The following is a 24,454-nucleotide window of genomic DNA, read 5'->3' as shown; positions in this document are numbered from 1 at the left end:
GTTTTCATATGTGCCTATTAAGAAGCTCATGCAACCTCACTCAATAATCCAAGCTATCACTTTAAAGCAGTGGTTGCCAACCTTTTTGAGTCACGACACCCCAGAATAATCTGGTTGATGTTCATGACCCGCACTCCGTGCTCTGCTCGAGACAGTTAAGTGATTACTGTATAGCACATGAAAGCTACCAAACACACTGAATAAAATCTAAAGTCTAAATTTTAAGGCAACCCACACCACTGGTACAGGAGATGTAATCTAATGTAATTCCCATCATGCTTGTGGGACTTAGTAGTTTGTCAAGTTTACAATTTTATGTTACAAAAAGCAAGTGTTATGTTGATTATTGGTATTTATTGGTAGTTGGTAATTAACCATTACATTTCTGGGGGCCAGATATAATTTGCATGTTTTTGAGTTCTTTATGTTGAATGGCATTATGGGTCACTATGAACTGCTTCCTTGCTCTTATTCCGTGTTGCTTGTCACAATATGTTATTTTATTTTAATTTACACTACTATCTGGTGAACCCTGGAAATTATCTTGCAACCCACTTGATGGTCCCTATGTCTGTTTTAAAGGATTGCACTCGAACACTGCATTGGAACTGCTTGTTTTTTGTTTCATTTGCATGATTGCTTTTGGACCAAACAGTTATTTCTAAAGCAAACTGATCACAAATTTAACAAAATCACCAGCTGCTAATGACTTCCACCACAGCCACATTCAATCAACTATCATACTTAACAGACCCCTTTGATCAACAGCATGCAGTCACCAACGAACCAATCGTGTCTCGTTACCCGGACCCAAAATGCTCCGAACAGCCAGCTCCAGCTCTACTAATCATCAAAGAGTGACAAAATTAATGTTTCACTTGAGCAGAGATGATGGACAGTGGATTCAATTGCCTCTGAATGTACGAGCAGCCAGCAGGATGTGCTAAACAAGCCGAACCTCGCTGTGAGATTACTTCAAAGACAGACAGCACGCTGGTCAGAGAAACACAAGCACACTTCTTGAATTATGGAAAATAACAACCCTAACATAAGCCAGTTAAAATAAAGCCTCAGGAAAGATGTGTGAACACTCAAACAGAACAGAATGATTGGATTTACTTGATCTGAAATGTAACATTTTCGTGCTTTTTTCCTCACTTTAAGTCAGTGCATAATTTGTTTGATTGTGTGGATGTGAAGTATCATGAACTGAAATGTTATTGAATTAAGATTTAATTTGGGAATTGCAGAAATGTGGCAATCTTCAATGTTTTCTTGTGTCCTACTAAATAACTTTGTTTTTCTTATGGAAATACCACGTAAAGAAATACTTAATTACTTAATTAATTCTAGCCAGTACAGGAATCATGTCAAGTCACTGCTGATGAAAACCATACACTTCCTACTTTTGCTGCTTCGTAATAAAAGTTTTTAAGCAAAACAAAATAGCAGGGGACTTTTATTGTGAAAACTTTACAGGATATAAAGTGTTTGTTTGTCAGTTTACAGCTGCTCAACTCAAGTTAAACCCCTCAAAGTAAACTCAAGTTAAACTCAAGCCAGGCCAGCACATGTGTATGGAACAGGGCTATTAGACCGCTGACATTTCAGAGCCATGGTTGGGGCCACATATTTTAACTTGAACAATCCTCAGTCAGATTAAGGACCAATGAGTCAGGCAGATGAGGTTGATGTATTCAACTAAACAACCCCTCTGCTCCTGCACTCTGTCTACCACTAGGGGATGCGAAGGGGCACTGGCCACTGACACAACAACTCAGCCTTGAAACATAAATGAAATGTTATGGGTGAGTTACTACCTTCTGCAGACATGCAGTACAGTTGTGATGTCCCATGAAAGTTTTGTGACACCTCCACTTACAGTTTAGAGAATGATCAAGACTGTTTCAAAAATGAAGCCACAGCGATTGAGAAAAACTCTAAAGACGCTTGTACAACTGAGATTTAAGAACCCAGTGCAAAAAAGCATTTTATTCACAAGATACATTATTGCAAAATCAACCCCAGGATACAAATGATACATTTCTCCTTCTTGTATCTACTGTAAAAGGTTGATGTTCAGCAGCTAATTCTCCTGGATGTCCTTGAAACAATTTTAAAAGCAGTTTCTGCTCACAGCTGCATTACAAGGAGACAATAACTTAAAGGTGACACATTCTCACTGTGAAGGATTACTTATCACAAGCAAGTCTGAAGACTCTGTAAGTTGATTTTCAACACATGGTGAAATAAATGGAAAATAATGACTGCTTGAAAAGTATGAACTCAATCTACAAGCTTTAAAGCGGTATACTTTGGAAGACTGCAGCAATTTGAAGTCAATGTGATTTGTAGATAAAACATGTAAATTGAGGGGATGTTCTGTAAGAAGGGTTACATGCTGATACAGTTTTACAGTAAAAGAAACTCTTACCTGTCAGGGAGAACTCTTTTGGTATAGAAATCTGGGAGTCCATCGTCAAGAGGGCTTATTCCTCCATTTTCACTGCAATGCTGTGCAAACACACGCACAAAAACACACACGCCAACACATAAATTCTTTTCGGAGAGGTCAGTTTAGTTGCACTGGGTTTCATTTGTAAATGTACTGTATGCAATAAAACAAATGGATTACACTGGCTTCAGTGAGATGACATAATCCAATTGCAGCCATCCACTTTGTATAGATTACCTCTGACAACGACACGAGTCACTGCCAGCGGGCATGAACATTAGGAAATGGGAGAATTATGCAGGGAAAGATAGATAGATGCTATGGATGCAGAGCGAGCACAGGCAAATTTAAAGTTACATCAATTTTATCTCTAGGTTATTGGTTAAAATTAACATAAACTATGCTAATATAGGTGTCGCTGGCATACAAGATTTTATCATGGCTGCAAGAATGGGGGCAATTGTAACACTATGTTACAATTGCCCACGAGCCATATGGCCCAATGTAAGCACCTTGTTTGCCTGTGTCAACATACTTCTTCATTATAAACTATATTTTAAAGGGGGTTTAGATTTTTACTCCTCACTGATGCTGGGAAAATGTATTTTAAAAGATCAAATTCTTGGCTATTAAACCTTAATGAGCCAACCTCCTGGTGATTTATTTTTTTAATTAAACAGCATTTAATAGAATAGACAGTACAATAGAACTTGAAACCTGCCAGACACACAAAAAGTGAAAGTATTATTATATAAAGCATGTAGGAAATTATTACTGTTTTTTGTAGCATTAAATAAAAGATTATTTAATTAGCTGGATAATCAAACAGTTTGATATTTTTTAATCAAGAAAAAAATAATTTTGCCCACTTAAAATTATTGTTAATATTGTAATTTGTCTTTGTGAGAAACAATATATATTACAATCTATAACACAAACAAGGCACATTACATCTACCATGAACACAATGACAAACACATTGGCGTCACACACAGGGGCATATCCAGACTTTTTTGAGTGGGTGGCCCTAGTGGGGACAGCAACCTCATTTATTTATTTGTTTTAAACTTTTTGATTAAAAAATCAAACACATTACTCAATTATTAAAGAGATGTTTGAGTAATGTCATCTCTGTCAGCACTGATGTCAACTCCATGAGATGGAGGGTATGAACACCCACACCAAAGGGGCAACTGTAACAGTCTGACTTCTTGCATTAAATTTTAGATTATAGTTTTACTGTATGTCAAAACGTGACGAAATCTAACCCTTCTTACCGTCTCAGCAGGGATGTGCCCTCCTTTGTGCCTCCGCGGAGGCCTCGGCCGAACCCGTGTCACATGATGGAGAGGCAGTCCCTGTGTAGGCAGCTCTGACAGACCCTCCCACGACGCCGAGCGGGATAGTGGCGAGGAGTACGATGGCACAGAGGGCGGCGGAGAGGAGCTGGAGTCGTCACACAGACCTGGTAATGGCGAAGAGCGATGAAAGGATTATAGGGGATGTAAAACTGGGAAGGCACAGACTTTCGGGGAGCCACCACGCCTGTCAACTTTAAGACAATCGGCGACCACTCTAAGATATACTGACTGAGACTCAGCTCAGGCCAGATTAAAACAGCCATTAACAGACTTCTCAGATCGAGAGACGGGAAAGGGGGGAAAAGAGTCAACAGAAAACACACTAATGGAGCCTTGAAAGAGACAGGATGGGGTCAGAGTTAGACAAGAATGAGGGGAGAGAAGAGGATAAGAGGATATAAAGCAGTACTCACTCAGCCTGGTGGAGACAGGTCGTATTCGTCTTGTTCTCGAGCTGCGCTTCTTAATGGCTATTGTGTCCTGGGAGGAAAAAAGAGAAAAATGATATTGAGATGCTGAGGGATAGTGTTACAGAAAGACACACAAGCTGGAACAAGTAAACATGAAAAGAAACACACATGATACAAGCCCTGCTTTAGGCCAAGAAAAGGCTTACAAATTGATCACGTAAACACAGACAAGATGAAATAATAAACACACACTGGGACATAAAACGGGAGATGAATAATGGTACAATCAGTTGATGCTGTGAATAACTTCCTCCAGATCATAGGGTGCATGGCAGGAAAAGCTTGATTATAGAAAATCTTCTCAGTGAAAGGAAAGTGGATCTAAATGCTGAAACGATTGTTCATGAAAGCTGAGATCAGTATGAAGGATTGTGCAAAGAATTTTGGCATTCCCATCATCCTCAGCTGTACTTTGTATTCAGTACTAATTAACAAATACACTCAAAGTCAGTCTCTAAAAGCTTTGCTCTACAGAGACTGAGGACGATCTCCAAACTCTCCTTGCTACTAACTGGGTGGAAACAATTAAAGAGTTAAAAAACTGCACTGCAGAACTAATCCAAGGTCTCAAGGGCAGCCCTTCATATTGGTGAAGTTGTGTGCCTACCCCCTGAGGAAAATGGGGGAAGAGCGTTATTTCTGGTAAGCCGTGTCCACGAAAAAATGTAAGAGTTCGTTAGCAGCCGTTCTTGCCCTCATTCAAACAGTTACTTTGTATTTAGAAATGCCTAGATGATCAGTAGGGGGAAAGATTTTCAACTGTCAGGTATAACGAGACTAAATAGCAAATGTTAGCAACATGCTAGCTAACATGGTGAACAAGGTAAACATTATCCTAGCTACACATCAACATGTTAGCATCATGATGAAAGAAATTAGTTCAAAGCACCTCTTTGCTTAAATACAGCCTCAGAGAGCCACCAGCATAGCTTTAGATTTTGGTTTTACCAGCTGTAACACTGGTAGGAGTGAGTGGGATCAAAATGACCAACTCACTCTCGTTGCTTGTAGCTACGAAAAGTTACAAGCCATTGTCATGAACCATCTCCTGCAGACTGTCCCCGAGGGTCTTTGAATTCAACTTACTATTTGGTTTTACAATGAGATACAACAGTGTCGTCAGCATGACACTAGATGGACATGTACGCACCTGAATAATTTAAAGAGGCTGTACATAAAGGTAGAAAATAATGGGGCCTAATATGGATCTTAAGGTACTGTTCATGAGATACTAGCCAATGTCGGTGGTCAGTAAAAATAGTAAAACAGTACTGTCAACATCAAGAGCCAAGAACAAATCAAAATAGCTGGTGTGGAGCTGTTTAATTACCCGAATCCACATTAAAAATGATCAAAACTACTTTTGTTAATTAAATAGGGGACTTTCAAGGACTCTCACCAAAATGAGTTTGGAGATTGGATCGAAATCATTTAAAGCTGTCGAGATAAAGGAAGATTTTGTGAAGAGCTGCTGCACTGCTGATGGTTTGAAACAGGGTGGTACATAACCTGCGGTGAGAAAGCTGTCACAGCACTTTCCAAAATCTGTCTGAGGTAATTCTGGAGGACATGATATTCACACAGCAAGTTGTTGGTTTCATGAGACACTGTTTGGGATAAATGGTTGAGAGAAATTGCTATAAAATTATCTATATTAGCCAGAGCAATGGAGGAATTGTGCAGTAGAATGACTAAGCGCGCTGATATTTTCAGCTTTACAGACAAAAATTCTGACAGGTTTTAAAGGAGACATCAAGTCTAGAGGCATATGAAGGGGTAATGACTGAGCTGATTGCGATGAAAAGGGCCCGGGGCTTATGGCAGATTCTTGAGATAATGTCAGAGAAACAGTTTATTCCTGCAGCTCTACCTGCTGTCTTGTAAATATTGAGCTGCTCTTTTAGTGTGTCAACAGAGATTTGCAATTTATTCTGTTTTACGTTCTCTGATTCCCTACACAGCAGCCACAGAAATGCAATTCAGATTTAGTTTAAGGTTCAGTTTTTCTCATTTTGAGAGAGGGGTATTTGATGATATATGAACAGAAACAGCTTTTTATAGGTAACTGAGAAAGAGGCTGTATGAAGGTTTGATGAAAAAAGGGCAAGAAGCAAAGGAAACTGAAAAGTAATGTTAAAACGGAAGAGTGTGGAAAAAACTGTGGAAGAACAGGGAAAAGGAAGGATTGGGAATTCAAATGATTGCACTGTGATCAAAAGAATATGAAATATTTTGGAAGGTTTAATGAGAAAACGTTGGCCATCTATAATACTGCATGAGGGCACAGAGTACAAGACTAGCCAAATTAATGCATACCAAGTGGGTATCATGTGTCAAGAATACTTGATTTGTGCAAGTTTAATGGCACTCAGACTTATGGTGTATGAAGTATGACCCTTTTGAAATTTAGACTTTCAATTCTGTGCTTTAATCGGGCCAATCAGTGAAAAGCTTCTAAAGGCCAAAACACAATTGATTTGATGATTCATCATCAGTCCAAGTATTGTTGAAACATCTCCAGTGGAGGAGTTAGGGCTCTCACATTTTGACCTTCCTGTTGAGAAAGTCAGAGTAATGTTTTTAAAGCCAGACCAGAGGAACATCCATCAATTCTGAAGACCGAAGCAGCGATTTTTTGGTTAGTAGTAGTGCCCATGTTTATTAATATGGCAAAGGAGTAGAGTGATTTTTTAGTTTAGTCAACATATTCATTGATGCATATAAGATTAAAGACAAGAAATATCTATGATCATGATTATACAATAGAATACAAAACTGCAAAAAACACTCAGACAGAAATGGGAGACAGAATCAGGCCTCAAGATAACTCAGCAAGATTGGATCAATATATGGGAAAGACACACTAATACTACCTCTGGGTCCTGGAGAGAGTTGAAAGAACATCATTTGATATATTGTTACTCTGAAATTAAAATTTATACAAAGGGGTTCTTAGGGACAGTGTAAATGCTGGAGCTGGAAGCAGCATGGTAAAAAGTGGATGACCATTTTCATATTTTTCAGGCTTGATCATTAAAGCTATAATATGATACCTGGGCAAAATCTTTTTAAATCTCTTTAAAATACTTTGCTTGCAGCTATCACATAGAGATGGCTGCAAGCAAAACTGGACTGCACAACTTGACTGTCAATGACCGTGATACAACATGTCCAATTCGTAAAACACTCCAAAAAAATCTATACATGTTAGGGCTGTCAAAGTTAATGTGAAACAGAAGTATAGGAGGAGGGAGGTGAGCGAGTGCTGATCGAGCTGCAGCTCCACCTGAAACCAGGCAAAAGTAAAAACAAGGCTGAGTCACAGCCGAGAGAGAGAGAGAGACAGATGTGTCGACTTTCTATGAAAACTTTTTGTGATCATGAATCATAATATTACCGTACTGTGGTGCGTTTTTTTTTACTCCAAGTCTGATTTGTGTATTTTTAAATACTTAATTATTTCATGCCAATTGATCACAACTGCGAGGGAGGAGAGGCGAGCTGCAGAGAGGAGCGAGGGAGGAGGGCGAGCATGTGAAGTGCCGACCAATATAAAAACTTTATTGATCATGAATCCTGATATTATTATACAGTCCTGTGGTTTAAACTATAAATTTAAATATCTGTCTCCGTAAAGGCCAAACTGACAGACGCTCGTCTCCTCCACAAAACGTTTGTCACTGGGCTGCATTATTGTGAGTCATGATGAAGAGTCCAGACGCTGTGTCTCCCTCTTCATCTCCTCAGTGTGTGTCGGTGTGCAGTTTGCTGTCCGCTGTGGTCTAAAACATCATCACTGATGTAAACTGTCAGAGTGACACTGATGTAAATGATCCTGCTGCTTTAACACAAAAACATGCATATCACACGCCGTTTTGTCATTATATAGACTGAGCTGAACAAAGGTGAGGATTTTTCTCAACAGTGGACAATATTTTAATAAAGAAATATTTATAAACTATTATTACTAAACTATAAACTATTTTGGGGCGGTTGTTTAGCTCAGTTGGTAGGGCGTCTGCCCCATGTATGGAGGCCGTCAGTCCTCGGCTTGTGGCCCTTTTCTGCGTGTCTTCCATCCCCTCTCTCTTCACTCCCCCTTTAATGTCTACTCTTCAGCTGTCCTATCAAATAAAGGCAAGAAAAGCCCCCCCCAAAAAAGAAATAAACTATTATTAACAATAATTATACTGAATAAATAAATAAATGCATAAAAATAGTAACCTTTTCTTAAAATACTGCTGGTTCTGTGGTGTTGAAACTTTAAATCTGAAGCCTGTAGTGTGCCATAGTAACTACAACTGACTTTTCTTTTAAAGTTTTTAGTGCATTTTGGCCTTAATGTTAAATTGAACAGGTCAATATGCTCATCTGTGCCTGATGGACTTGGGTTTATAATATTATTATATGAACATATTTTTTTTATGCCAAATGCAGTGTCTTTGAGGGTTTCTGGACAAAATTAGTAATTGTTTTTGGTTAATATCCCTTTAAGCTGCATTTTGAACAAATAAAAAAAGGACTCATGTGATGAATCGTGATTAAATATTTTAATCGACAGCAGTAATACATACAAGGGTTGTCCAAAGCATCTAGACTGCGACCAGAAGACAATGTTCTTATGCATCTTATCAGAAGATGTGCCACCTCGACTGCATGCGCAACACCACCTAAGTCCCCACCCCTTTTTGTCCCGTGTGCCAATAAAAGCAAGCTTGGTACCTGGCAGAGCTTTTTGTCAAATTTCTCCTCTTCTGCATCCTGTACATGATATTTTCTTTCCAAGATGGTAAAGGCAAGACCTGCCCTACTCTGCCTCTGATTGGCTTGAGCATGAAACATCGTTCATCTATTCTCACTGAATAAACTCCACACAAGGAAGGTCGAAAACTCTCTACAGCTGCCACTACTCCAATAATACAGCAGCCAGTGTCCTCTAAACACCATGCCTGCACTTGAGATTAAGTAATGACTCATTTTAGAATGTAATGCACCTTTATTTGTTATTCTGATAAAACCCCCACAGAAAGGGTTAAAAAATTTTTGGCAAATCTTGTCAATTTGATGGCAACTAAGACTTTAAGTTTAAAGAAGTCTTACTGCTGTGAGAAAATGGCGAGGCACAGCGCCCCCCGAGATACAGAGCGACAAATGGAAAGATGGATATCAGCCCGATATGATATATATATTCATACTCACTATGCTGGTGCTGAGCTCCTCATCTGTGATGTCCAGAGAGTCTCTGTGTCTGTTGAGCCTCCAGGCCGTCCCATCCTCACATGACCCCTCCCAGCGTTTAAGATGAGACACCTGCCGAGTCTGAGACAGACAGCGCACTTCAGTTTCTTCGATGCAAACTCAATGGCTTTATCTTTGTCTCAGTCACATAATATCTTTTCTTTAAAACAAGTGTTTTGTATTTACCAGTGTCTTATGGGTGGCATAGAGCTCCTGCAGTATTTGGTCCACGATGGAGTTGGTGAGATAGGAAACCACTGACAGCTTCACTTCTCTGCAGCAGATTGGGTTAGAGGAGAGGGAGAGACAGACGGGAAGAGGTTTGCAAAAAGTGAGAGGAAATCAATAAGCTGCTTATCAGATTCAGACTTATTGCTGCAACCCTTTACTGCCGCTCTCCTCTTTTTCCTTTTTCTACATCTGTCTCTTACTCTAAGGCTCGGTGAATGTCCTGCGCTGCTCTTTCCATCAGAGCTGTCCGGATGGCAGAGCGAGGGATGGACACACGCTCAGAGACGGACGAGAGCGGTGGACTCAGCCTCTCCGCCGCAGAAGAAGATAAAGGGCAGAGCTCACGACAGAGAGACACCATCGAGTCGACGATCACCTGCAATGGACGTCGGAGATCAGTAACTCAGTCATCTGCAACAGGTCACGGCAGTGGGAGTAAGATACAAGTCACAAACAAGTTTCAAGTCTTAAGCTTCAAGCCTGAAGCAAGTCTCAAGTTACTGTGTAAGTCATTGCTCAGATCTAGCAAGTCAAAGCAATGATCCCATATATTTTAGCTGGTTATATGGTCCTGAATCAGTCCCCCGATTGTCTTTTATATTAACGATACACTGTAAAGATGAAAAAGTGGAGACAGTTGGCCTCTGCTGGCCTGCTGCATCCGAGTAGGTTGCCAAGTTTGCGTACACTGCACTTGAAATCACCCAATCATGTTTCAGAAACAAAAAGTAACTTGAAGTAACTTGATATCTAGATATCTATCTAGAAATATGGACCTGAATCATTCATCAATCACTGTCTTTTAAATTAACAATACACTGTAGAAACGAAAAAGTTGAGAAAACTTGAAATTTCAAGGCAATTTACATCAATAGCTTTTGAGTTTTGAGCCCAACTGTGACTGAAAAGGTTTTACCAACAATCTTGCGTCTTTAGTTTTAGAACCCCCCAAAAAATGGTATTTCAAAAACTGTTACATAAACTGTTTGAAGCGAAAGTGAATAATGGTTCAAAGTTTATATTTTTAATTGCACTGATTTAATTTTCAAGCACTCAAATAATGAGAAATCAGGTCCACAGCTGTCTGTGAACAATTTTTGCTATAAAATTTTGAAGGGTTTTTAAAACTCAAAGATTTGAGTTTGGATAACAAAGAAAACTAACTTGTCTCAACAAAGATTGTAGGTTGACAAAACTTTGTTTAGTTTATTTCAAAAGTTATACGGTTTGATTTAAATCTCAAAATCTAGTGAAGGCAGTTGGCTTGAAATTAAGAGGTTTTTTTTCAACTTTTGAATTTAGGTCTAACATAGCTTAAACTCAATATTAGCTTTCTAGCTATTAGTTGACCAGCCAATAAGTTAACTAAAAGGAAACATTCATGTACCTTTCTTTGTGGGTTTTTGTCCTGAAGGATGACAGATGTTGTGTTGGTCGTATCACTGATTTTTGAGCTGCATCCATTTTTTTTTACTAGCATTATCAACAATATAATCCTTGAATCAACATTTTAACATTTTTGGACTAGCCCCCCCTCCATGATATTGTGTGTTGGCCTCTGTTGGTCTGCTGCATCCTTGTAGGTCACCCAATCATGTTTCAATAAATGAAAAGTAACTTGAAGGAACTTGTAGTAACTCGATATCAAGAAAAATACAAGTATTGAATAAAAAAGTCATTTCAAGTCATCTGTCTCAAGTCAAAGTCAAGTCGAGTCTTTTATCAACATTAGTCAAACAAGTCTCAAGTCCTCAAATGCGACTGAAGTCTGACTTGCGTCAAGTCATGTGACCTCCACCTCTTGATCATGGTGTGAAAAGAGGCTCTTCTATCTACCTGAAGCTCCTTGTCTGCAGCTTTGGCAAGTTCACCAGCCAGAGAGTCCAGTCTCTGCCGCACTGGCCCATCCACAGACAGCACATGAGCCAGCTCACACAGCGACGGGTACAGCTTAGAAAGAGAAAATAAAATGCATTCATATTTCTGTGTGACACCAATGCGAATACTACGCTCATACATTTCACATCAACTCACAGCGCGGGAGTTCCTGGCCTCTTTTAGCACTTGTTTAGCAGCGTGAATCTCCTCCATCTCACCGACGCCTCGTAACACACACACCTGCTGCTGGACTCGCACGCAGAGGCGCTCCATCACCTTGGAAACAGACAGGCGGGGGAGTGTTACGAGTGCCAAACACAAATAAAACACTCATAAACACACACGGAGGTGAGCGCGGCACAGATGAGCACTACCTGTTCGGCGGTGCTCGTCACCAGGCCCTGGTGGAGCCGCAGGGCCTGTCTCTGAGAGAAGCGCTGTGTCTGGTTGTTCCTCACCAGAGCACGCTGGATCTGTGCAGCAGAGAGGAAAAGCAGAATCATGAATATAAACTGGCTGCAAAAAAAAAAACAGAGGAGAACAGACAGAATAGATGAGGTGATGATGCAACAGGCAGATTGTTGCAAAAGAAACGAAGTGCAATGAAGCAGAGTGAAAGGATGCAGAGAAGACGCCGCTGTAGTGTGTTATATTTTACATTTCAGGGATAAACTTACTGTAAATTATCCCAATTACTGCATGGCTAATTAATTTAAAAATTTCAATAATTTGACAAAAAATATAAGAGTATTTACTGACTTAATGATTTTACTGATTTAAATAATTATTAAAATTATTGCTCCTCCACAGTCTATGATCAGAACTATGTCCATGGCAATGATCTGCAGTTCAGAAATAACAGACCTTAGACAACCATAACTGACCAATCAGAACCAAACTGCCCATGTGTTGTGTATCCACTGAGTGATTTACATCTGCCAACCCTTCTCACCATGCAAGGCTGCCACCATCCATGCAACAGTAATTACAATAATGACTGCAGCACTTGGAGAAAGGTGTAGGCGACTGGAATTTATTTTTATTTATTTGCAGCAGCATCAAAGTACAGAGTCTTCATTTGAAGATGAGTAAATCCATCTCCCCTGACAGAAATGCTGCTTTTCTGATGATTTCAGTTTCCCTTTCTTCTTTTTTATAGATATTTATATATATATTTGCTCAGGTTAAATTCGTACTTAACTACAACATTTGCCTCAGGCAACAGCTACGTAAACTGATCAGAGTTCACTTTCTTCAAAGCAGTAATGTGAATTCTACAGTGCAGCAAACTGAAACTGTTTATCTCACATTAAGTTTCCTTTTCATACTGAACATTTCTATTGTGTCCTTTCCAACATTTACACTTTATAATTCACCAATTTTCTGTATACCAGATAGTTAAATACATTTAAATACATTTTATAGCAGCTTTAATTAAAGTCACATCTTTATTGTTTGGGTTGGCTCTCACAAGACTCATTGGTGGAGACCAAAAATAGAGATGATAGAGACACAGAGACATATAAGAATAAGAATAAGAATTTTAAAGGCTTTAAGTGCTGCTTTGGGAAAATTGGAGAGCACTTGCAGAAAACCCTCTTAACTTTGCTGAGCCCCATTTTCATATCATCTTAGTCATAAGATGCTTTGAGGAAACTGGGTCCTAGTCATTTCTTAATTTTGGAAATCAAACAATTCCACCATTATGTGTGAAACTGTACCAATTTCTTCAGTGACAGGATTTTCATGATAAAATAACTAATATCTAGCCTGTGATTGACACATGCACAACTTGTAGAGCCTCAGTTTCTCTGTCTGGAAACTAAAATGTGTGCATCCAAAGCACTTGATGAATTTAGAATTCAAATGCAAATGACAGACGTAAAACAATGTGATACAGATGTCGCTTTTTTGCTCAATCTGTCTACGTTTCCATTTCTGACAACAACTGTGTCAATGGCTTGGATGCCAACCTTGGTCAGTGCCTGCTCTGTCCTCTCAGGGGCGCTGCGGTACGCCTGGCTGATGTCACTGAGGGGCAGAGGCATGTACTGCAAGGTGAAATTACTGTGAGAGGAAAGAGCAGAAGAGGAAGTAGGGAAAAGAGGAAGGGTCGAGTTATTGAAGGAGACAGTGACGGACTAAAGAGGGAAAATAAAGTGGGTTACAGATTCAAAGGTTAGTTAAGGTTAATACCCCCAGTGGACACAGCTCATCCCAAAATATCCCTCCTATTCCATGCAACGAGTGAGTAATACTTTGATCTTTGCAACCATGTCATCCATAGCCCAAAGCTTAGTCTGGACTATTTAAGATAGCAAAGTGGAAAGCAACAATTTGTTCGGCTCACGTTGCAAATTTCAGTGTTTAAACGCTCTAAAATAGAAGGCAGATCTATCACGCTCTCTTAAAATCAATACCGTTCTTGTCGCAGATATATGAGGTCTCCTCTTATTTATTGACTAAACTCTAACGTGTATATACAGACTACATGTTGATGATGTTTTAATGCTCTTACTGTTCAAGTGCCCGGGCCACATCTAGAAATCCTGCTGCGGAGGTGTTGTTACGATCCCATGTCACACTCCTGCAGGGCAAAGTCATGATTTACACTGAATACAAACCTCCATATACAGCACACGTTACACTGCAAAATGCAGGGAAACATCCACTCTGTGCATGTTTTTCTCTTCACCTGAGAGTGGTGTTGATCTGCAGGGCTTTGCTCAGCATCTTGGCTCCAATGTCGTCCATGTTGTTCCCGCTCAGGTCCACTTTTCTCAGGCAGGTATTGCTGCCCAGGGCGTTGACCAGCACGGTGCCCCGAGAGCGCAGGCGCGACTCGGTCAGGGACAGGGACTGCAGGGCCTGCAGAGGCAGAGGGGAAACAAAGGTGGAATAAGCACACATGTTAGAGTGTGTGTGTGTGTGTGTGTGTGTGTGTGTGTGTGTGTGTGTGTTGGGGGCAGAGGGATTTAGGAATAAATAAAGTTGAGAAAAAAAAACATAGAAAATTGAGGGGTGGAAAGAGAAGAGGGGACTGGGGAGCTGTGAGGATGAAGTGCAGTGGTGAAATTTACTGCAGAGTGATGTGACTGCTCGAATGACTTTACATGATGTATATATGAATTATTTACAATATGTGTGTGTAGATATAGACACTGTGCCTGCACGGGCACCAGAGAAACAGTAATAATTAATGATACAGTGACACGTCTACAGTCAAACATAATGCAAAAATAATGTGTCCAGAATCCAGAATCTCAACAGCAAGCATAAGAATTGAAAATTATCTTGTTGTTACATATTTGATGTTACTATCATTTATTTTTTCTTTAAAAAATTAATCCTTAAAAACTCTTAAACTTAATTGTGCCTTAAAGGGCCAGTGTATAGGATTTAGTAGCATCTAGCAGTGAGCTTGCAGTTTGTCTCGTCTTGGCTTCTCTCACTCTCCCTTTCCAAGCATGCAGGAGGTCAGCAAACTTTACTATCAAAAGAGCTACTTTTGACCAAAAAAAAAAAAAGTTTCGGGTGCCGCAACTATTAATTTTCTAATTTACTCTGAGACTTGCTTTTTTTGGATTTGACATCCATAGCTAACCTAGGGAGACTCATAGCCACGGGCAAAAATAAGAGGAAAAGGCATTAAGCCATAGACATAGGCATAGTTGACAAAATAGTTATATTTGGTGTAAAGGCTACACATATTTACAGTTGGAGAATGTAAGAGTCACTTTTGGCCTGCAACGAAGACAAATGAAAATTCAAATGTAAAAAAAAAAGCACCATTACACTTTTACCTGCAGGTTGCTGACCGCGCAATGTATGAGCACCTGTGAAACTCCCACAAAATAAACAAGGCTATTCGGTCCGTCCATTTGGTACGACACAAGTATGGGGACTGTGTCCTCGCAAGACTAACCTGAAGAAACCTTTTCAAAATGCCTGTCAAGGCCAATGAAACAACTGCAGATAGGGGAAGTCCCGCCTTCCCCTCAGACTATAAAACACCTTTCACAATCTCCTGTCCTCAATCTTTTTGCACTTCATGTGTAACCTGATCTCAGCAGAACATTTACAATGTTAGAAGAGGTTTTCTGTCAATCACAAGGCTGTTCTCTTGAGGCAATGAGTGTTAGCCAATCACGGCACAGTAGTAGTCACCCATCACAGTACAGTAGGGCAGGACTAGGCAGAGCAGTCTTTCAGAAAAAAAAATAATGCTGCCTCTTTGCCTGTGGGTCACACGCGTTGCTTGCCTGGTTTGTCTCGGCGTGTTGCATGCTAATGCTTGGTAGCCCAGAGTCCTGTGCAAACTATCGCCAGCTCTGAGAGACAACCCTGGAGAGATGTGCGGCGTTCCCTTTCTATGGTGCTGGGAAGCTCAGCTGCTTGCGAGGACCCCATGCTGCACTAGCTGTCGAGTCCCCCATGGAGTTGGAACTTGAGAGTGTGGACTATGAGTGCAGAGTGGGACATTTGTGAGGGGAACAGATGGACGATATCCTCCCTACTGCAGAGTACAGAGGCGTGGATGAGGACCTGGTCAACTTCACCATCACCATGAATGATCATGGTTGCTTGCCAAACAGTGAGCCCACATTTACTGTATCTGTACTGTTGAACCTCAGATCTCATTGCCTACTTAGCTTACTTTGTCTCGTCTTACTTTGTATTTTGTCATTTTCATCAGATATTTGTTAATAATTTACTAGCATTTAACCACCGTCAGCTTATCACAGTAGTCATAAAGTTTCATTTGGTATCAAATTAACATCATAGTCATACACAAAGCAGTAACTGGATCTTGTCAAATAGTGAGCCCAAATCAATGTATGAAAGCTTGTTTATAATTGTTTATTAATGATTTATATACTGTTACCTAACCTAATTATAAACAATTTATAAATCATTAATAAGGGTAATCTTATTGTAAAGTGGTACTAATTTGTTTGCATTGTTCTTTGCAGCTGATCCATTTCCTATTTGTATGATTTTAAACCGTTAAATCTGCATCTTACAGTATCTTTGTCTGAGCGGAGACATTTCACTCACACATTCCTCCTCTTGTATGAGCTGAACCAGCTTCTGCAGGACTTCATCCAGAACCCTGCAGACACAAAGCACAGAGACAAACACAGAGACGAGGCTGGATGAGCTGGCACGAATCATTTCCTGCTGCCAGCGTGCTGTCGGCCCGAGGAGCGGCAGCCGCTTATGAAAACGGAAGTAAAATCACAGACACATATATTCAAGCTGGCATATGTGGCTCTCTCACACTCATACACACACACACACAAAGATAACTGCAGTAAAGCGTGACATAGAGCACCGGCAGCACCTGTTTTTGATGTTGAAGTTCTTGCCCAGATGAAGGTGTTTGAGGGAGGGGTGTCTGGAGAGGGCCGGCAGGACTGTGAGCAGGTCTGCATCAAGACCTGTCAACGCACACACATATAGAGCTCAACACAGCTTGATTCATTAACAGCACACTCAAACATCTCCTGCCTGAGGACAGAAAGTCAAGGTCACAGCGGGATGTGTTGAAGCGTGCCATCGTACTGTTGTCGGAGATATCCAGAGTGGCGATGGAGGAGACTCGGGGGAAGAGTTCCTGGATTACAGCAGCTCCCGCAGTCCTCAGCTGGAGACAGAGAGATGGAGAGAGAGAGAGAGAAGTGGAAAACCAACATATGCACAGGCATAAATCCGAGTCATTTTAGGTTCAGTCTTCAGGGAATTGTTCTATTTTTCCACAGTGAGGCAGATTTATGGATGCCTTTTTTTTATGTCTCTGCAAGCAGTCTGAAGGTTTGTTAACAGTGAGCTTTGCTCTGCTTGTGATCTGCAGCTGCTCTGCTTACTAGTTCAGAAAACATCTTCTGCTACCTGTTAGCTTAGCATGTTCTGACTTAAAGAAAAAAAAATATATATATATATCTTAATAATAAGGGAGAGCTGCTTCCATCATCAAAGCTGTGGGTGCACATTAATTAGACTACAAGTTTGGCAAAACAGACTTTTTTCATGGCAGCCGTGTTGATATGAGATAGTAGAGTGAACACAGGTGTTAACAACGATAATTAACTAATCAAAGACCAGTACAATTTAGTCTATCAGAGCCTTTCCAGTGAGCCAACATGCACAGACAATAGCAGCACCCTGACTCTGTTTGACCGGAATGGAACAGAGCCTTAATTAGTATCACTGGTAACATCTGTGTTTACGCTACTAGTTCATGTCAAAATGGCAGCTATGAAAAAAGGTCTATTTAATCTAAACTTAACAAAGTATATTTACTCAATCACTGTACAGAACTACAGTACTTCATTTATTGCACCTCAATACATATCAGAACAAAATATTGCATTTTGTCCATTATGTTTATTTGAGAACTAGTTGATTGATTTTAGGTTAAAATTTTATATACAAAACAATTGATCAGCTCATAAAATATGACCCAGTGTTGAATATTAAACTAAATAGTTAAACCTCAATTGAATAAGTGTTCATAAGACTGACATGACAACATCATAACCATGACATGACACCTGTCATGAACATTTGGACTTGCTTATGGTGGTCATTAAGTGTTATTAAATCTGAGGTAGGCATTTGTAACCCATGACAGGAGACTTTGATCAATCACAGTAAAGTGATTTTCCAGTGAAAAATAGTAGATCCCAGACTGTCAAATACTGAAGCTTCAGGTTGATGACTTTGACACCAAAGCCTATGTAGTGTCATTCAGTCAGTTATGTCATTTTAAATGGCACCTAGGGGTAGGGTTAGGGTTCCTTAACCAAATGACACTTAATGACAATAATAGTATTATATTATATTATAACAATAATAACAGTCATAAAGATTCCTTCATGTTCACGACAGATGTCATGTTACGGTTCTAACAAAGTCATAATAGTGTAATGTCAGTCTTATGCACACCACTTCAAATAAAGTGTAACTTAAGCAATTAAAAGCTCCACATCAATCAGCTGCAATATTAGAGTACCACTCAATGCATCAGTAAAAATAACCCATCATTATATAGTCTAACACAGGGGCCATTCTGCTGCATAATCACTACTTTAACTTTAATAACTTTAATAATACTTAATAATACTTAATGTGAAATTTGCAGAAATACTCCTGTACTTTTATTTTGATAGTAGAGAATAGTACAATAGAGTAGTTTTACTTTGCATCGCGACTTTGCGACTTTATACTTTATGATAAAAATACTTTTGCCACTGCCAGTGAGTTAAGTGAGGCTTATACAGGCTTAAACAAGGATCATTACTAAATTTCTGTCTGTAGTTGTAAATAACACCTCCTAAACATGGGAAACAAACAGAATGAGAAAAATTGCACAGATTATATCAGCTGTGAGTTTTCTGGCCCCGACTTCAACCGCAAAATCAGGGCCAAAATGTGTACTTGTGACTTATATGTGTCTGTTTATGTGTGACTTTGGTGTCACTCGCAGTGTGGGAACTTTGAGTTTCAGACGTCGTCTTCGGCTCTGCTTGTCTGTATTCAGATGTTTACAGTCTTTCATTCAGACATTTTCTCTTCAACTACAAATCTTTGCTACGCACTTGAATTTCTTTTCTCACAGGTTACAATGGTCGACATACCAGTGACTTTGAAATTATTTGTGAACATCCTTTCACAAGCTCACAATCTTATTGACGCAACTGAGATAATAGGAAAAGCTCATGATTCAGGATGCCATTAAAAGGATAGTTTGGATTTTTGTAGTGGAGTTGTATGAGGTCAGCTGTCACTTGCTCCCAGTTTGGAGAAGCAGCAGCAGTAACGGTGTAGGAAACTAAGCAAAGAACAGGGTCCATAGCAAAACGTATTTTAGACACCTAAAAAAGGTTTAAGTGCATGCAATATTCAGAGCATTTTCACTGCTTTACCTTGAATTTTCTAATGGGAAACTGCTGTTATATAAGCCATATATTGCTCTATCCAAACCAACCAGACTCTTTTGCTTAGCTTCCTATACCAGTGCTCCTGCTGCTTGTGTGACTACGGATTAAAAGAAAAATCACAGCTATCCCTTTAAACTACATTAGGAGAAAACGTTGACCTATCCCTTTAACTTGAGGTTATACTCCACTGCAGATGTAGAGATGAACTCTTACCTCACAGCCACTGATGTCCAGATGAAGGTCATTGATATGAGGATTGGAGGTTAACCCCATCAGTAGAGCCCTGTGGAGACATGCAGTATAGAGGTGAGTGAGAAAAGACAAGTAGAGGAAGGTGGGGATATCCATACGCTACAAATCTGCCTTCACTGAAGATGAGCTTGTAGGATGAAAGGGAGCAGATCTGAATGGACAATCAGATGTGAAAAGGCAAATACCTCAGAACATCAGGGGGCAGCTTCATAGAGGCCAGGCTGACATAAGTGAGGCTGAACGCCGAGCTGAAGAACTGACGGAACAACGGCAGCGTGTCCTTCACTTTTCTGTTGGGTAAAGAACAGGAGATGAAAGAAGGCAGGAGGAGGAGAAAGATGGATGGAGAGAGTGGGATGGGATGCGGCAGGCCACACAGAAGAGATGAAGTCACATTGTTGACATGCTGGGTAAATATGAGTGCAGTGCTGAGCGCAGGGTACCGACACAGAATGGGAAACAGAGTGAATATCGCTTTGGTGTGAGAGGAGGCAGAGAGCGGGGTCAAATGATAGATAGCTCTGCTTAAATATTCATGAGTCTTATCTATGCAGACAGCGCTGAGAGTTCTGGTTTTAAACGGCAGTAGACACACCCACAGAGAGGAAACACAATGTTCCAGTGATTCCCACAAAGCTCATTTCTGACTTCCCATTAAGCGATAGATGGAGATAATGACAAAAAAGAAAGAGGGAGAGAGAAGGGAGGGAGATGAATGTTGAAAGAAAGAGGATGAGGCCTTTAAAAGGATAGTTCATATCATTTTAAGTGGGGTTGGTCAGCACGCCTCCAGTTTGGAGAAGCGGAGAGGAGTACCAGCACAGAAGCTTAGCGATGAAGCAGGTATTTTAGCCACTTAAAAAGGTTCCACCCAAAAACAATCAGCGTCATTTTAAGTGTAGAATATTTTCACTGCTTCATCTTGTCATTAGACAACCTTATTAGATGGGAAACTGCAGTTATAACAACCAAATATCGTTTTCTCCAAGCCAACCAAACTCCATTGATGAAATCAGTCATTTTACCTCATAGAGCATGGGAGCTTCTGGACTACAGGTGTACTGATTTGTTAGTTTGTTTGTGTGATTGTGTGACTTTGGTGTTTTAAAAGGATAATTCAGAGTCACTGAAGTCACACAACAACACAAACAAACTAACAGATCGAGGCAGCGGTAGACACGCAAATCCAAGGAAAAGTTGCTGATTTCACCCATGGAGTTTGGTTAATTTTAGAGATAGTGATATTTGGTTTATATAACTGTGGTTTCCCATCAAAAAAGACTGTGTGCTGGCAAGGTAAAGTAGTGAAAATATTCTAAATATAGCATATACTGATAATGATTTAAATACCTTTTGTTGCTGACCTCGCTCATAGCAGTACATTGCTCAGCTTCTACACTGGTGCTCCTTTCTGCTTCTCCTAACTCTGGCGTGCCAGCCGGCATCTACTGTAACCAGAATTGTAACCGACTATAGGTATGTACCTCATACAACCCCACATTAAATAATCCACACTATCAATTTAAGGTGAAAGAAGGGTGATATATTCCCTGATTTGGCTTTGCGGCTGCCCTTATTGTTTAGGTAATCTTAAAGATATGACTAACCTGTGGGAGAAGGAATTTTTGGAAAGGTTCAGAAAGGAAAGATCAGCACAACACCCCCTCAGAAGAGCCCCAAATAGCTGCGTAAGACATAGGGTGGAGACAGTTAATCTGAGCTTCATACACAAAGAAATGCATTTCTTTTGAAAGTTCCATATAAACATTTGATCGTCCCCCAGCCATTAAATACTTACTGAGTCTACAGAGCAATCTGTGCCTGACAGATCCAAATGGACCAGGCAGTTGGGCTGAGACAAGAAAAGATACAAGTTCTGCAAACAGAAGTCAACAAAAAGAGAGACATCATATTAAGCTGGAAAAGTGGTGTATAAATGGAGCAGTGTGTGTTTTTGTCTCCAGATGGGTTTTGTGCTCTCTGACCGAGGCGTCCTCCCCTGAGAGGACCCCAGGGTTCTTGCTCAGGTCCAGGTGCAGGAGTGAGTTGGAGTACTCATCGCTGGAGCACAGAGCCTGAGAGAGAGACACCACTCCTGAGAGACAGACAGAGAGATGGGTAAAAGGAAAAAAAATAGAGATGGGAGGAGAGGAGGAGGAGGAGGAGGAGGGGTGAGTAGTACAATATTAAAAGACAGAGAACACTCTCAAAACATTTTGTGTCCCTACATTATTCATACACATCTGCAAGAGCAGGTATCAGTGGATGTAATGGAAAACAGTGCATAGTGTCTGCCTGCTTCAATGTAATATTTAAATTCTCCGCTGGGTACAAGGTAAGATGAGACAGTAACAGGAGGCACGCTGCCTGCAGGGCTGCACAAGACATCATACAGTAAGTCAATATGGAGTCATAGCAGGGGAAAAGCATGAAACAAAGCTCTTCAGCAGGGAGTATTATCCAGGGCTTTAGAGTTTTATATTCTTTAACCTATAATCTAACCTGAGCTCTGAGAGCAGCTGCAGCTTTAAAACAGGCATGGGTGTTTTTGTTTTTTTGGGGGGGTTAACATTTTGTTTGAAGGGGTGTACATAAAACTGTCATTTAACTGTCATAACCATGTCATGACACCTGCCATTACTGTTTGTAACTGTTGTCATTTGGTCAGTTATATCATCTTTGAGTCTCATGACAACTTGAAATGATCAAATTTAAAGAAAATGTTTAACTTTATGTTTTAAATGGCAGAAATGGCTCAACACTTGATGACAGCAGTCAAAAAAAATCTCATAAAGGTGTCATGACATGGTTATGACAGTTTAATGACTTTTTCACACCCCTTCAAATACATTTTGGTAAATTTTGGTGAGTCTTGCATTGTAGGAAATTCTGCAAATTCTGCTCAAACTTTATTGGCATGACTGAACCAAGGAAGGAATTAGAGAGGGAGGGGTCCAAACCTTTGGAAGTCAGTGAGGTCTTGGAGAGGTTGAGGAGTCGAAGGCCCTTGCTGAGTCGACACACCTGCTGGATTAAGTTGGACACACCTGCAGGATGCATACAAGAGGTATAAAAACTGAGTTACAGAATGCAGACATTAGACTCCTCATTACCAAAAAGTTGTCTTTTGCATGATCTTTTTCATTCACCTTCTCACATTTGCTTTCCTGTTTTGTTACATGTAAATACTTATTAACTGGGTTGCACTGACAAAGATTAATTTAATCTAAGATTATTGCTAATCAGAATTTAGGTTTAGGTTTAAAATTTAGCAGAGCTGTGTTGCACAATTAAAAACTAATCTTCGTTCAGTAAATTCAGGCTTATTGATGCAAACTTTTGAGTTTAATCAATTTTGAGATGTTTGCTTACCCAAATTTAAATAAATAAATGAATGAAAATAAATCTGTCAGGGTGTCAGTGCTGTCTGGACGTAGTAAGTATTAAAGAGTGGTAAAACCATTCATTATCAGCTGCTCTGTACTCCTTAACAAAACATTGCTTGCTAGCTAGTTAAAAGGTTAACAAAATGCAGCACTGTTTGCTAGCAAGCTAAAAAGCTAACAATACATTACAGTGTTTGTTAGCTCACCAAAAAGTTAACAAAACGCAGTACTGTTTAGCTAGTTAAAAAGGTTTAAAACAAAGTTTAAATGTAGTCTTTCTCAATTTTAAAAGCTTGTTGCCGCATCAATTTAAGTTAAGCCACGATTCAATCAGGTTTAAAAATGAATCCTTGTTGGTGCAACCCAGCCATTACTTTAGAGATGCTTGGACTCCAAGCTGAATGCTGAGATACCAGTTGGCATTTGAAATCAGTGACCAATGAGATCACAGAATTGGGCATCATATCAAATTAGACAACCAAAGAGAAGTTGATGTTTCATTGTACCTTGATTGTCCAGTGAGTTGTGGGCCAAGTTGAGCGAGTGGATAACAGAAGCAGGGTTCTCTGAAAGAGCAGCTGACATCTTCTGAGGAAAGTCTCTGTGAAGCAAGTCCATAGATTGGTACAAAAAAACACAGAGGTTGTAAATACAGACAGAAAGGGGAGCTGAAGTGATTTAGGTGATTGAAACAGAGTCCTGCACTGGATCAGACACATGTTTTCTTTTACTTGAAATGAAAACAACTGTGTAATATTTACATCTAAATCAGCTATTATCACGTCAACGACACACTACCTATGACTCCCTCAATTTACAGATAATAAATAACCAAATAATGGGGTGTCACTGATTCGACAGCAATGAAGGCAAGCTACTAGCATTACATCAAAATGGACAACATAAAGGCAAAAACAGAAGAAGAAACCAAACTGTGGATGATATATCGTTGAAGGCCAAATTTGATGTTTGTGAGAAATGTGTTTGATCAGACACTGTAAAAGATAACAATATAAGTGGCTTTGCTACTTGTAAAAAGTCCCAAAAAGTATTAGCTTTTCATAGTCACAAGCTAGGCACAGCTAGGTCGCTGAGGAAACACATCAACAGCTGCAGGACACCAACTGACTGACGAGTGACAAGTGACCAGACTGTATGTGTGTTTAATCACAAGTGTTGGTCAGATGTCGGAACTTATATTAACGGGTCCAGATTTGACTCGAGATAATTGCAGGTAACC

General features: G+C 39.9%; 1 protein-coding gene across 3 annotated transcripts in view; it reads right to left on the bottom strand.

Moving 5' to 3' along the window:
* LOC146323675 (capping protein, Arp2/3 and myosin-I linker protein 3-like) overlaps nucleotides 1–24,454 on the bottom strand; it is a 46,018-nt gene that overhangs the window by 6,250 nt on the left and 15,314 nt on the right. For 2 of the 3 annotated variants that reach the window (XM_084722750.1, XM_084722752.1), the window contains exons 11-32: nucleotides 23,721–23,815; nucleotides 22,789–22,875; nucleotides 21,814–21,923; nucleotides 21,627–21,704; nucleotides 21,436–21,512; nucleotides 20,014–20,118; nucleotides 19,790–19,859; nucleotides 17,199–17,280; nucleotides 16,978–17,074; nucleotides 16,692–16,746; nucleotides 14,329–14,501; nucleotides 14,152–14,220; nucleotides 13,607–13,700; nucleotides 12,008–12,106; nucleotides 11,790–11,909; nucleotides 11,592–11,705; nucleotides 9,956–10,131; nucleotides 9,711–9,798; nucleotides 9,486–9,605; nucleotides 4,230–4,296; nucleotides 3,733–3,920; nucleotides 2,435–2,514 (exon numbers count right to left, since the gene is read on the bottom strand). In XM_084722750.1, coding sequence (XP_084578876.1) covers nucleotides 2,435–2,514; nucleotides 3,733–3,920; nucleotides 4,230–4,296; nucleotides 9,486–9,605; nucleotides 9,711–9,798; nucleotides 9,956–10,131; nucleotides 11,592–11,705; nucleotides 11,790–11,909; nucleotides 12,008–12,106; nucleotides 13,607–13,700; nucleotides 14,152–14,220; nucleotides 14,329–14,501; nucleotides 16,692–16,746; nucleotides 16,978–17,074; nucleotides 17,199–17,280; nucleotides 19,790–19,859; nucleotides 20,014–20,118; nucleotides 21,436–21,512; nucleotides 21,627–21,704; nucleotides 21,814–21,923; nucleotides 22,789–22,875; nucleotides 23,721–23,815 — 2,244 coding nt within the window. The remainder of the gene's footprint in view (nucleotides 1–2,434; nucleotides 2,515–3,732; nucleotides 3,921–4,229; nucleotides 4,297–9,485; nucleotides 9,606–9,710; nucleotides 9,799–9,955; nucleotides 10,132–11,591; nucleotides 11,706–11,789; nucleotides 11,910–12,007; nucleotides 12,107–13,606; nucleotides 13,701–14,151; nucleotides 14,221–14,328; nucleotides 14,502–16,691; nucleotides 16,747–16,977; nucleotides 17,075–17,198; nucleotides 17,281–19,789; nucleotides 19,860–20,013; nucleotides 20,119–21,435; nucleotides 21,513–21,626; nucleotides 21,705–21,813; nucleotides 21,924–22,788; nucleotides 22,876–23,720; nucleotides 23,816–24,454) is intronic. The other variant, XM_084722751.1, reaches the window with a different exon arrangement.

Source organism: Lutjanus erythropterus, chromosome 7 (genome assembly GCF_056507025.1).
Source record: "Lutjanus erythropterus isolate fLutEry1 chromosome 7, fLutEry1.hap2, whole genome shotgun sequence".
NCBI lineage: Eukaryota > Metazoa > Chordata > Actinopteri > Lutjaniformes > Lutjanidae > Lutjanus > Lutjanus erythropterus.
Note: the sequence above shows the minus strand (reverse complement) of the source record. Positions and strands in the feature narration are given on the sequence as shown.